The sequence below is a fragment of the Apteryx rowi genome, unplaced genomic scaffold (genome assembly GCF_003343035.1).
Source record: "Apteryx rowi isolate R43461 unplaced genomic scaffold, aptRow1 scaffold_254, whole genome shotgun sequence".
Classification (NCBI taxonomy): domain Eukaryota; kingdom Metazoa; phylum Chordata; class Aves; order Apterygiformes; family Apterygidae; genus Apteryx; species Apteryx rowi.
The window spans coordinates 199,028-213,652 of NW_020448908.1; the positions used below are offsets into that span (position 1 = coordinate 199,028).

Sequence of the window (14,625 nt, forward strand, 5' to 3'; positions counted from 1 at the left end):
AGGATGTAGATTTCCTGACAGAAACATAATCTTTCAGTCTCCTGAAGTTAGCAGTCTCCCGCTCTGCTTTGATTTATGGAAGGGCTGGGTGGGAGAACGCTCCACGAAGTTGGGTGCAGGCCAGGCTTCAGGACCTCTCCTCCAGAAATACTGCAAGAGCTTCTTGCATCATGATATAAGCTTTTATTCTTTTTCTTTATCCTGCTGATGTTAATAGCAGTGGCAGGTTTAGGTGCTGGTCCAGCCTCGTGGGTGAGCTTCTGTTAATTTACCATTTGTTATTTGGACCCATTCTTGTGTTAAGAGGTGTAAGTTCTTTGAATTCCCTGTAGGCTCTAACCGGCTCTGCTGTGAGTTACTACCGATGGGAAATAATCCAAGTGTAGTTGCTTGTCGTGTGACTGCTTGTTATGAAAGGTCTGTCAACACTTCTGGGTTATAAAGACCAGGAAAGAGGCAAAATCTGACTTCACCCTATCTGTAAAAGGGAGGTGCTGTCACGTGCTTTTGCAAGCTGGAGAGCTGGAACTGGAAGGATTGCTGTAAGAGCACTATATCACTGCCAGTTATTTTTATGATATGTGCTAGTACTCTTTAGATTCCTTTTTCCCCAACATCATCATCTCTTCATAAGTTGTAAAAAGAGGCTTTTCTAGAAGAGGCAGGAATTGATTAGCTTATGATTACAGCTATCATCTGCAGAGTTTTTAAACTTCTTAAACCTCCTTATGTGAATAACGTCCATAGTGCTTATTGCTGTTTTAATTCTACTTAAGTAGACAAACAGTGGGCTGTCATTTTTAGGTTACTTGATTTACAGGTGAACAAATGGGAATAAGACTTAGCCCATAAGGGTGGGGAAGTAAATACAGTGAAAGGTAGCACCCTGCAACAGCAAGCGTGTGTTTGGGAGGGAAATCCAGTTTACTTGAGTCCGTTAACCTGGTGGTGGGAATACACAGTTGGACTTACCGTCAGCTAAAGTGATCGTGATCTAAAGACTTGTTGGTCTTTTGGGATGCTGCAGCCTGGGACCCTGTTTGTAAACGCAGCCTGTGAGTCGGAGAAGAATTCAGACACCTTTTGGCTGCTTCCATCCTTTGTACTGTCTTTTTTCCGTAATAGAATTACTTCAGTATTTCTGCAATTACAAGACATTGATCTAACTTTAGCCAAGAGCTGACAATGTCTTTTCAGTGAATTTTGTTGTTGTTTTTTAATAGGTCTCTGTTCTCAAACTGCAATGTCAACTGATCTGCAGCGTGTCTCTTCCTATTACTTTTGTTTTTCAGATCACCCAGGAAGCTGGAGAGTTTATGATTACGTTTCCTTATGGTTACCATGCTGGCTTCAATCACGGCTTCAACTGTGCTGAGTCTACTAACTTTGCCACTTTGCGGTGGATTGACTACGGAAAAATGGCAACCCAAGTAGGTGTCTGTTTGGATGAGGAGTTGCTTAAAACCACTAGCTGGTTAAATACAAATGTGTGAGTGGGAGACTTGCCTTCTAGAACAGGACTGAAAATGCCATTGCTCAGGGAGCGTGCTCTCTCAGCTAGCGATGGCAACTGAAGTCATACATTTGAGTTTGCTCTGGAATTAAAGGAGCAGTAAGAAAAATCTAAAACTTCAAGAGGCCTCAGATCAGTTTTGCAGTAAAGAAAACTTGATTTGAAAATTTTAAAAATCATGTTTGTCTGCTGTGACCTTGTATACCAGGTTTATCTGTAGCAAATGGTCATGGTTATACACCCCAGAAAATGAGGTTTATCATGTAAATTCTGACAGACCCTTAACTACAGCAGTGCCAGCAGGCACCACTCTAATATTAAAAGCAATTTTGGACTCAGCCATGTGTTCACAAACAAGTGACATTTGGGAAGTGCAGTTTTAGATTGAGCCTCCATGCTTACATTGTTAAGCAGCGTAGCGTGAAATTACTGAACAAGCAGCATAGAGAGCTCTGAGCAGATCTGGGGAGAGCAAGCTGAAGTGTGGAAGGAGACGCCCAATTTATTTCCATTGCACTCAGTGACACTTGTCTGTTCACGGATTCCCTTTTAATATTACCTAAATCACGCATTGCATACATGTTAATTAACCCTTTGATACCTTAGTAGCAGGTTCCAGATGAGGTATGAATGCTGTTATACTGTAAGGGCAAAAGGTCTGCTTAAATCTCATTTTAAGTTAAACAGGGGCTTCATGAAATATCAGCTGACTGTGTACACTCAAGCTACCTGCACATTTGCAGAGAGAGGATTTGTGGAGAGAGAAATCCAGGAATATGTGATTTTTTTTTTTCTTTTCTTTTCTTTGTTAACTACCTCAGGTTTACTAAATTTAAAAAATGGCTATATTGATTTCTCTGCTCTCAGGCACAATTAGATTATACTTGCCTACATCAGAGCAGTTTTTGCTCATGTCATATTCTCATTTATAAAGTTCTTGGAAACTCTTGCCCAGGTGGCACACTGCAAGTACCTACTGTTGCTTCACTGGATCTGGCTGCCTTTCCTCAGGTTAGCAATAGGGCTATCTTGTCCTGCTGATACTCAGGAGATTGGTGACAAGACAAGGTTCAAAATTAGCCAGTTGTAATGTTGCCCTGAACATTATTCTGGGGATTAAATTTGGATTCTGCTCTACCCAGACCTATGAGTACAATGATATATGTGAATGGCAGAGAGTAAGAGAGAGCTCACATGGGAAGGTAATGGCTTACCTTAGCACTGCTCTATCTGTGTTTTTCTAATTGCCTGCTGGATAGATGAAATGTTCTGTTAACCACAATGGAACCTGCCTAGACTGTAAAAATACATTATAACCGAAGTGAAGTTTAATGATCAGCTTCTTAGAAACTGGTTCTGCTGTAATTGTAGAACAAGCATCAGCATTAGCAGAAAATCAACACTTCAGCAATGGCTGCAGAGTTGTGCAGGCAACTAATTGCGGATAAATGTATCTTGTATCCGTGCAAACTTGTGGCAGGAATGAACAGATGCTTAAAAATTCAATTGGAAATTGGTTTAGTGAGCACTCAAGTGAATAAACTAGTTGTCCTGCTCAGTTCAAAGCTTTTTAAGAACCTAGTGGAGAGGTTTTGGAGTCTCTTTCAGAGCTGCTTAGGAGGGTTGGTTTAAAGGAACTGGAAGGGTATGCTTATGTGTTTAATGGTAATCTAGGGAGTGGTAACTGGTATCACATCTTCAGATGTGAGTTGTAACCATGTCTGACAAGTAGCCTGTTACCATATGAACATCCTGACCGAAAGGTCTCTTTTAGCTAAGCMCAGAGCCAATACACAGAGATAAATTTGTGTCTTCATCTGTGTCAGATGTCTCCTGTATCTGCTTAGTGTGTCCCAGGCTCAGGTGGGAAATCTGATAGCTGATGATTTTTGGCGTATAGGTTACTGCAAATGTTCAGTAGAATTCTCCAGTTTTCCCTTTAGGTTTGTCCTGCTCTTGTTTCAGCTTTTTAGTTGAACAGGGACTTGCCTCTTAAGTCTGATTTGCTCATCTTTCTGGTAATTGCTTCTCTAGCCTCAACACTAAGTCCTGATATGTGACGGACAAAATTTGTGTCATCTCTCATGATGTCAGTAAATCCTCAGGACTGGTTGCTCTCTGTTCTTAGTAAAAGTCAATCTCTTAAGATTGAGAGAAAGGGTATAACGTTCTCCTTTACTTCACGTCTCTAATTATATGGTGGTGTACCACTGGGAAATAGCTATCTTGCCTACAGCTGGAGATCGTGCCCGGAAGTATAAGAATTAACAGCTCTTTAACTGTTATCCCATTTACTGTCGATGTAAATGCCTCCATCTGTCCTCAAGGAACCTTGTGTTGCAACTGACTTCTTTCCATCAAGGTGACTTTGAGACCAACCACAGCTTGCCTGTTCCACTTAATCTCTGTGAAAAGCTGTGGCTGAATAGCACATCTGGCAGTTACTTGTCTAGGAGTGGGAGAGAGACCTTCAGTTAATCTTAGGGCTCCCATAGATGATCCTGGGGTGCTGTCACTAGGTCTTTCCAAATACTTAATGGTAATTCATTTCAACACTCCTTGCTATGATGCACGGGGAGGTCAAACTCTGGCAGGAAATACTGTTTTTAAGGTAGTCCTATCTAATTAACGTGCATATCAATCTGTTACAGTGTGCCAAGTAAAAACAGAGCCAGAAGAAATGAGTTGAAGGGTTTTTCTTAGCGTTTGGGGCTGGCACAATATTTCGGGAGTCAGTCTGTAATCTGAATTCTCTGCATTAGACCTTAACATTACTGATTTAAAGATTTCAGTTGAGTAGAGATGGTTTTATTTTCATATGCTGTAGTTAATGTTTACCTGCAAAGGCTGAGCCTAAAAAATAGAGAAATATTTTGCCTCCTACTTCCATCATTGAAGTTCTTCAGGCATTAGTCTTCCATCCTTTTTCATGTTTTTTTTTCTGTTTGGTTGTCAAAGAAAGCCTGATGAATTAAAGGCAGTGAATGATAATTTTCATTCCCTACCATTGCTTTTTTTTTTTTCCTTTTCATTTTGCGGTTCTTTCTGCATTGCTGCTGCTTTGCTTCACTCTGTTTTGAAACTTCTTGGATGCACCCGTCAATAGACTTGTGGGAGGATCTTGCTTAGTCAGATACATAGCCAATAACCCCTTTAAAGCCTTTTAAAGCCACGTGTTTTAGTAAAGTGTCCCTCCTGAAGTCGATGTGGCCTATAAGTCTCCCCCTATTCAAAAAGGCACTTTCAGTGTGTGTAATTTTATAAGAAATTTAAGTCTACCTCACAGGTCAGCTTTTCTATTTCTTTTGCAAACTGGACTGGAAATAAGTGGATAGGAGGAGAACAATTTCTTGCACTTTCCTTTATATTAATAGCAGGCACTCCTGAATGATAACATCTGTGTTACTATAGGTTGACATTTTCCTACCTTCATTTTATCTCCTGTTTACTCCAGAGATAGTGCTGGAATTATCTATCTCAATATAAAATGGGGTCAAGTTTCCCTGCCTGCCCAAATTCTGCATTTTGTTCTGAAATAAGCAGCCTGCATCTCATCCTAGCTGCGACCTCCGCTCCAAGGCTGTTCAGTCCCGCTCTGCTGCTTAGTCCTTTCTCTGGGGAGAAGGGGGAGGCGATAACTCTTCTGCTTTTCCCCCGCCCCAGGTTTTACGGGTATATAAAGGTGTCTTCAAGAAAGGTGCCTTTTAGATGTCAGAGTATGTCTTTTACATAGCTTATTGCTTCTGAACCCTCTGCTGCCATTTTTTTTTTTTTGTACATGTTATATTGGAATAACATATCTCAAACTTACATTTTAAGCATTTGTAATTTAAAGGTTGCCTGGCATATAATTTTGCTTGCAAAATTGAAGCTTGCTTCTTTTTATTCTTCAGATGCTAGTAGGTTTTCTCTTAAAAGATGTGCTTGTTTTCCAAGAAATAAAATTCATGGCATTTTGGCTGAAACTGATAGTACTGCAAAATTTGTCTCTCAAAYGGGGGGGAAATCAGAGTAGTACTTTTGCATTGCTCTGTATGTATGCCTTGACTGACTCTAATTAGACACTTTTAGACTACTTTAAAAAAAAAAAAAAAAACCTTCTAGTATGGAATAGCAATTCCATAGTTTCTTTTTGCAAGACAGACTCAAAACTCAGCATTGCTGAGCTAGTACGTGGCCTACCCCTTCCGGATGTGCCGCCCTTGAAAAAGGGTCACCTGAGCCACTGTCATTTCAAATCCAGAATTTTTAGCTGTTGAGGACCCGATTTGCCGAGCAAACGGGCCGTTTCCGCCTTGGGGCAGGCAGGCAGCTGGGGGCAGTGATGACTCCAGGCAACTCGCTGCTCAGTTTGTCGGAACGCCGAGGGTACGGAAATGGCAAGGATCTGTTTTAAAAGACTAGGCTTATTTATACTGCTGAGCCTAACTTAGCTGAATAGGTATACAGGTAAGGTCTAAACCACACTGTTGCTGACTCTTAGAGTGCTGCTTACTGGTTTGGCCAGCTCAGGGGGTCTGTCCAGGAGCCTGGGCTGGAAACGGCGAGGCCGTCGGGAATGGAAAGCTGCCCCCACCCTGCCAAATCCTGCTGTCGCGGGGTTGGTGCGGGCTCCCGTTCGCGCTCTGCCTCGCTGACCCTGTGATTTATGGTGCTGAGGCAGTTGTGTGCTTTGTGGCCGCAGTAAATAGCGATGTGAAGAATGTGCTCCCTGCGGCTTATCCGTTTGACTTCTTTGTCACRCGGGAGTCCCTGATAAAGTCTGCCTGCCCCAGTCGCTCATGTGCCAGGAGTGGAGGCTTCGGGGTCATCTGGCTTTAGGGATGCTGGTAGTGCGAGACCATCAAAAATCCCTTTTAGAAGCTGCCTCGGCGTTGCGCTTCCCTGTGCAGCTGGTGTTGCTCCATCAGGATTGCTTCCTGGGCGATGCCTGGGGGCTTAGATACGGCGACAGCAGGGGCCATCTTACATTCCACCTAAAAACAGTAATGCTTTACATTTAAGAATTGCAGAAATTAGGATGTTTGAACTCTAAAAGGTAGTGTAAAAGTGTAACATAGCTGTGAATTCACATCAGACTTTGTCGTCAAGTACCTTTCCTTTTTGACGTCCTCCGCAGAAATTCCTTCGCCATACCGTAAGGTAGCATTCATTACCCATTGAGAACGTTTTAAAAATAAAGGCTGCTTTTTATTACAGTGCTGTTAGAGTAGTTTCCTTGTGAACAGCCTCTTCTCATTTTTAAGCTYGTTTTCTCTAGAAACTCTTCATTGGGTGTGTAGTTTGCAGAGGGGTCTTGATTGTTGCGATACTTTTCTCTTAGGATTGATATGCAGCCTCCTGCCTCTTTTATGCATCCACCAACTCTCCCCTGGTTCTGGGTTGTAGTGTTTGGAGATGCAGCAACTATATTTCAGCTTCCTAACCTTTTGAAAAATGTTGCTAAAGAATACTTGTCATTGCCAGGGTGTAGAGTTCCCCATAGTGTGCTAGGAGCAAATCTTGGGTTGTTGTTTTCGTTACYGGCACTTCGTTTTCCACAGAACATAATTATTCATGTTTCTACAAGCTGCCTATAGATTTTCCTAGCTGTACATGGGATACAAAATGATGGATTTTATTATTTCACCTACTGGTTTGCAAGTGTGCAGTACATTGCAGCATTAGGTTTTCTTTTTCAAGGAAATGRATAAAAAGCAAACGATCAAACAGGAGGGTAAAAGAATAACTTTACTCACTTAGCACGAGTTGTCTAGTGTGTCTGTCGCTTCAGAGCTGTAGAATTCACTAAGCCCTGTATGCTCAGGCTAGCTGCTTGCTTAGTGCAGGGACACAGAGTGCTGACCTGCCAAAATGACGTGCTTGCTGTGACAAAAGTGTTCGGTAGTTAGACTTCTTTTGCCGAACTGCAAGTCTGATGAAGCAGAGGAATAAACTGCAGGAGATAACCCCCAAATGATGTTCRCTGTAGACTTTTAGCAAGTGCTCATGGTGTAGTCTTATCCCTTGTACTGTGATGAGCCTGTCAAAACAGAGAGGAACTGGTATTTCACTGAATCCCTATTCCGTAGTGCTGCTGAGAGCACTACGTTTCCTYCTCTGTCTTTTCAGCTTTCTATCAGACACAACTTGGGACCCCACTGAGGTGATTCCCCTGTGCTGCTCCCCTCCCCGTGCTTGTGTTCGTCTTGCAGGACCAGCGACTGCATATATTTGAGATAGATTCAGGAGCAGTCAGCAACCTTACAGGTGTAGTCTACAGAATGGTAAAAGAAGAAGAAGAAAAATAAAGAATTCGGCCAAAGTTGCAAAATAGCTTTACAAAAAAACCAACCAACCAACCCACAAAGCCTCAGTGTTAACCCATCAGCAGAAACCTGGTGTGAATTAGTGTGGGGATATTACTGTATTTGCCTGACGTGAAGCACTTCACATAGCATGTTCTACTGTTTATTAAACCAGAATGCTCTGTTTCAAATGTTTCAGTGGAGTGTGGTAAATTTGACTCCCCCAGCTAAAACCACTTGCCACTTACCCAGCATTTCTACCCGCAAAAATCTGTATAGAATGTCACGGAAGCGAGTTACGGAAGCGAGCAAAGAGAAAGYGTGCCCTGCAGCCGAGGACCGGGGGAGTCCTTGGAAATCTTTGCCTAATTGTTTTGTTTATGAAACTCGGTAGAGGATTTCCAGTGGGTTTCCTAATGAACTGGTTTGTTGTTGGGACTTACTGCAATGCTTGTAATTACACTAGAAACAGGGGGTCAAGGCTCGTCTTCCTTCCCACAAGCTTTCAGCTACCGACCATTAAACACATAAACTATACGTTTTTAGGTTTTTCTCCTTCCCCTCAAAGTTTAACTCCTAATTTACTTGCAGAATACCTGTGCTTGCCTGCCACTCACCTTTCACTCAGGCACCTGCTTGCAATTTATGTGCCTTTGGCACTTGTGAAAGCTTGGACAGCCGTGAGAGTGTTGCTGTCTAGGGCCTGAGTGGGGATATAGCTTCGGGCTGAAAGGAAGGAAAATGAACTGGAGCCCTGACCAGTTTGTTCTGTCATACTGGGTGAGTAGTAACTAGGTCTAAAGTAACATGTCTGGAAGTGGACTCCAAATTGGATAACTGTTTAAGAGTATTATACTGGGAGGACTTGGTGTTTCTCCCAGGAGCCAGAGCTCTATACCTTGTCCTGGAAGTTTACAGAGAGCAGCTTTGAAGTGTCATTTGCATTAGCAACACGTTTTCTTACAATACACAGTGAGAATTTCTAAGCCTCCTTTTGGATGTAACCTCATTTCTTTCCACGTAACTTCCTTTTAGGTTTTGTTGTTATGAAGAAGCAGATACAAAAGCTTTAAGCAAAGGTTTTGGTCTTGCGTTTAATGATGGTGTAGTAGCTGAAAGACCTTCAACTTTGACCATATTGTTTTGTTTTCTATTTAAACTTCCATTAAGGCAAAGTGGGAGGCTAGCTGAATCTTAAACAAGTGTGCATGCAGTGGGTCCTGATTTCATCTGAACGTGAGGGTTTCTTTCCATGAGAACCAGAGGGTGCTAATTTAAATACTTAATTTATGCAACTGTTCCTACATAAGGAGAAGAGTTATTTTATAGTAACGTTCTATACATTATGGAACAGATGGAGTTCAGTTTAGTGTTAATAGCTSGGAAGTGAGGGAAAGCATCCTTACAAAAATGAGGCTGAAGGTTGAGGTTGAATGGGGCTGCATTTTCCRTGTATCATTTCATTTTTGTTACTTCAGGAAGATAGTTTTTCTATTTGACTGTTGTTTTATATAGGCTTATTAGTATTTTATTAAAAAAAAATCTGGCACACGAGATTATGGTAAGACTTTCAGTAGCCACAAACTTCTCATTATCAGTCTTTGAGTTATAATTGCTGAGACAGGGTTGTTGGCGTGGTCAGATATTTCACCACAGTCTCCAGGTTTGAGTAGCAGATAATAAAATGACATGTAGGGGAAGAATGTTGTTTTAATATGTATGAAAAGTGTTTCAGYCTGTGCATCACAGTTCTTGCTGGGCAGTTAAACTGCTTCCTGAACTAAATCGATTAGGTCTGCTGGGTTGGGTTAAGGAATAGGGCCCAAGATTAGGATTTGACTTTTTTGGTCATATCTTAGATTTCAAGAWTTCATTTTCTGAATGTTTCAGCAGATTAGTCTGAATTCTGTGTCATTTGCAATGGGATAGAAGGAAGATGCACTGAATGGTTTGACTGGYCTTAAAGCTGGGATCCTCCAATTATCCAAAAATGTTCCTTTATGGAATTTTTGCATGAGCTTTGGTTCCAAGTTGACTTTGCATGTTCTTATCCTGTATAGGCTCCTTTGAATCCTGCAAGAAGGATAGCRAAGTCATTGGCTTATGGAAAATAAGGAATGGGGCTAGGAGAAGTCTTCAAAAGATAGATGCAAACTCCTCTCATCTTGTTGCTGCTTTAGATCTCAAATTCCCTGTAATTGGAGATAAACAACAAACCCTAAAACTGTTTTTTTTTTTTTATCCTTTTTTATTCCCTTCCATTTTCCTTAGCACTTCCCAGTAGGTTCTTGGAGATCCAGGTTAGGARTATTCTGCTGTTTGATCTGTCACTCCGAGACAGCCATGCCGTTCCTGAGCAGTTCGGTGTGGCAGTCTGGCCACCAAACGGGGAAAGAGGAGAGACACAGAAACGCTTGATTAGCTCTCAGAGATCCTTAGTACTGTTACTGTAAATTTTTCAGCTGTCATTTTGACATAACAGGCATATCCTTCATGTTGCCATTAAGTCATGGTCTGTGCTTTTGGTGACCGTGTTACTCTTAAATCTTTCAGGAGGTCTAAAACTGCTATGAATTGAATGGGAAGGAAATCTGCAGCAGGAATTCTCTGAATACTTGAATGAGGGCTTTGTGGCTTGGTTTTGACTCGCATAAAGGAAACAAGGTTTCATATCTCTCCTTAGTGCTGCTGTTTAAGTGTAGACTTGTTCATTTTATGTTTTTGTTTCTACAGAGTTTAATAATACTGCATGTGAAGTGGAGGGGGGGAAAGGAATTATACACTGAAATTTAACCTCAGGTTTCTGTGTATTTTAGTTTTGGATTGCGATCTCTCACTATGGACTGCTCTGTGGCTGCCTTCGGTGAATTTTTGTTCTTATTTTTGACCTACTTGTATTTTATAAATTGATGTTACCACAGAGAAGTAGCAAGAGGAGTGACCACCCACATCGTATGCAAGTGTCACATGCCTCTAGATTCCTCTGCTGTCCTTGGTGGACCTGGCTCCAGCCCTAGAAATGCAGGCTGGTCTCCCTCCCTCCTCCCAGGAGAAGTGGGAGGCCTGGTGGCCGGGAGAGAAGACCAGGCTCATTGACTTCTGCAYTGGTGCAGTTTGAGCTGTGCTTTCTGTCACGCTGTGGATAAAGAGAAATCCATTACAAACATTTGCGGGATCGATTAAGTTGTCACAAACACTTCCATGCAGAGGTTTCTTGAAATATGGAAGGCAGCTCCGTAAGCAAGGCACAGATGAGGGAGATCACTAGATTTTAAGCAAGAGGGGCCTGCCTTTCTGGTATAGTTACAAAACCAATCGTGTTTTATACCTGGAAGAAGTGTAATGAGCAGCATTGAACAAGATCAGCGCTGCTGTAGCGCAAGGAGTGTGGTGAGCACCTGGTCTCTTAGCACCCTTCACCCTAATGGCTGGAACGTAATAGGTCCTGCTAATACTTGGGATCTTTTCTCTTGTCACAGACTCCCATCTTCTCACTTTCTCTCTCTTGTGTCTGAATTCTGTCCCTTCGAGCTACGTTCTGCAGAACTGGGAARGAGAGAGATGGGGAGGGGGCGTARGGGATAAGACGTCTTAGGAAATTCTTGCATTTATGGCCTCGATTAAATGGCCTGAATATTTGGAAAACGGAACCTTCTGGCCTCCATGTACCCCCAGGCTCCTCTTCTGGTCTCCCCCCGTTCTCCTCCCGCCCTTGCACAYACATGCACGCTCCCTTTTGCAGTTGTGCTGAAAGCATCCGCTGTATTAAGCAGAATCTTGCTGCTATGTCTGAGGGAAAGGTATGGAAAAAAACCCTGGGTGTTGTGGGAGCATGAATATGACACAACTGCAGCAGCTGAGGAAATATAACTGTAGGGTCCAGAAGAAGCCCCAAAGGAAAGAGGCTTTGTAAATTATTCACGCTTGCTAGTGTGAAAGCAATAAAATTAAATTAAAATTGAAATATAAACATACATCATGTTAGATTTGTGTGCAAAGGAAGGAGCTTGGCTACTGCAGGCTTCTGGTGTTGCAGTGCACAGTGTCGTTTCTCAGAGCAGCGAGCGTGAGTAGCTCCCGCACAGCTCAGTGTGTGGATTCTTGGTAGTCCTTATATACTTCAAATTTTGGTGTGCCTCTTCAGCTGAGGGAGGTTCTGTGGTGGTGGGGGCTGTGCTCGGGACCTTTAGACCCAGCTGACTCGGTATTTGCTCTGCTTGATTTGAAGGAGCTGGCAGCGCGTTGGTTCCAAGTTAGGGTCAGAAAGTGGAATATTCCTCTTCTAAGCTGCTTTTAATACTATGTGCAGGCAGAGRAGGTCAATCTCTGTAGCCCACTGATGATGTGTGCTGTGGGGTGCTCTCCGGTATTTCTCTTTGTAGCAGTATACAGGTGCTTTTAAAATTTCTTAAGGAAAAGTGATTGCAGATCTGCTCAATACAAATCCCTTAAGCCAATATTGATGGAGGTGCAGGGAGAAGCTTCTGCCTGGCCAGGAATCTGAAACATGGGTACCATCTGTGTTTCTGCCRTTCTTTAGCCAAATTACATTTCCAGCCTTTCTTTCCCGCACTATTTTTCATTAAATGAATTGAGTTTTCCTGAAAGTGCCTGGCCATAAATACTGCTTCCCACTCAGCGCRCTCAGGTTATTATCGCTCTCCAAGTTGTTGCAGAGCAGAAGGTAGCCAGCGGTCTTTGCAAAATGAAAAACAGGAGTCRGGAGGGAAGTGGGATAGCTGAGAACTGTGCAGAGGAATCTTTCTTCTCTCTCTCTCTCAATGGTTTCTTAACTACAGCCATAAATCWTCTAATAATGGTAGTGAAAAACAGAAGAAGAAAGGGGAGAAGCAAGTTTAATGTCATGCTTTTCTRCTAAGAAAAAGAATAGTTTTGAAAACGTGTGGAGGGGAGGGTGAAGCAGCTTTAAAAAAAAAAAAAAAAAGCCCTGGAAAGTGGCTCTAATTACCTCGTCCTCTAACTCAGAATTGAAAAGCAATTTAGTGCAAGTGCATAGCAAATGATGCTTTGCACCTTGGAGCAGAGCTAAAAGCACGTCAGACTTTTCACGCAAGYCCCATGAGACAAGCAGGTATTGGTGCACTTGCTATGTCCTTTTCAATTCTGTAAATTCTCGTGAGTTAGAAGTTCATAARGATAGATGCTCGTGCAGTCTGGGTGAGACTCTCCCCGCCAGCTTCGCTCCGTTAGTTCTGTGCTTCATCACAGCAAACACACTTCCGAATAAAAATTCTGGTAGCAGGTCTTTTKTGTGATGGTAAGGGTGTAATKCCAGGGGTTAATTTTAATGAACACATGCTAGCTGAAATTAGTGATACGTGTTTTCTCTAGCTTATGGGTGTTTGGTTTAGATGTGGAACCTAGTTGCAGTTTTAGCCTTTTATTTGTCTGYATAACCTTCAGTTAGTCTCCTGAAATGCAGGAGTAAAAATCATTTATTGGGGCTGGGGCTTCATGTGTCGATCACTAGAGGTATTCTATGAACAGTGCCGAAATTTTGCATTGATATTCTTTCGCTGCTTTAACTCTTCTATCAGGCCACCAGGGAGTCAAGTAGTTTTTGTGCTAATTGCTTTAAATGCTTAAGTTAAGTTCTGAATTTTTCAAAAGTGTGCTCGGGGTATGGATATCTTCTGTTAGTTACAACGTTATCAGCTTGGAAAATTGAGAGCAGTCAGCGCCCTGCAAGCTGGTTGGCTGTTTGCTTTTCTTGGCACATGTCTGTATTTTTATTCTAGTCTATTTTTGTGTGGTCTCAGCTTCATGAATAACCTTATTGCCCGGCAGGTCTCTTGGCTATTAGCTGCATCCAGAGCCGTGTATGCATTCCTGCTTTTTTTCTGAGGATTCCTCCTCTTCCTTCTACCACTCCTCCCTCTCACCATCTTTTTTTTAAGTAACCTATTAATTTTTGATAGCTGGACACAGCTGAGTAGCCCTCATCCCTACATGCAAACAATCTCTTTTTGCTGGCAGCAAACAGTTCTTAATTTTTAGTGTTGCAGTTTACRGGCTTGTGAAGGATTTATATGCAGCATCTTGATTTATAATTATGAGGTTTAACTGCCGTGGTCATTAGGTTAGGCTTTTGTTCCTCGAAGGCTTTTTCAGTTACGAAGTGGTATTAATAATCTCTTTTCAGCCTGAGAAACTCCAGAAGAGACTAATAGGGGCGCATAGGTTTCAGGTCAAATTCAGACTTGATCTGCAGAGACCAAAATTATTGCTAACAACTGTAAAAATGTAGTAGACGAATATACAGTGTATCAGTTGCTAGAAAGGGATAACTTGGTGGGCTTGGAGGGAGAAGAAGATTCGTAGAAATAGAGGCTTAAGCTACCCCCAGAGAGTGGGGGGGCTTGTGCTGTCTCTGGTTTTGCCAAGGGCAGGGAGAGTTGATGCTTTCCGTCAAGTTGAAATACCCACGTGATCGTGGCTCCTGGAGTAACCCACCGCAGGCCCTACAGGAAAAGTCTGTAGWACGTTGATTTGCCTCAGGAGAAAGGAAAGCTCAGCTGACAAGAAAGAAATAAAATTCCTCTGGTCTGACATGGTGTTGGTGTCTGGAAATCTCTTGCAGTGTACTTGCCGCAAAGACATGGTGAAGATTTCCATGGATGTCTTTGTGAGGGTTCTGCAACCAGAACGTTACGATTTATGGAAACAAGGAAAAGATATTGCTGTCCTGGACCACATGAAACCCACAGCTCTGACTAGCCCGGAACTGGATGCCTGGAATGAGACGAAGGCTGATTTGAAGGCTAAATTGCTTCGCAGGTAAAAAAAAAAAAAAAAAAAAAAAAA

General features: G+C 42.3%; 1 protein-coding gene across 4 annotated transcripts in view; it reads left to right on the forward strand.

Annotated features, from left to right (window-relative positions):
• Nucleotides 1–14,625, forward strand: part of KDM4B (lysine demethylase 4B) — a 94,670-nt gene that overhangs the window by 45,445 nt on the left and 34,600 nt on the right. For all 4 annotated transcript variants that reach the window (XM_026067115.1, XM_026067113.1, XM_026067114.1 and 1 more), the window contains 2 exons: nt 1,293–1,430; nt 14,402–14,598. In XM_026067115.1, coding sequence (XP_025922900.1) covers nt 1,293–1,430; nt 14,402–14,598 — 335 coding nt within the window. The remainder of the gene's footprint in view (nt 1–1,292; nt 1,431–14,401; nt 14,599–14,625) is intronic.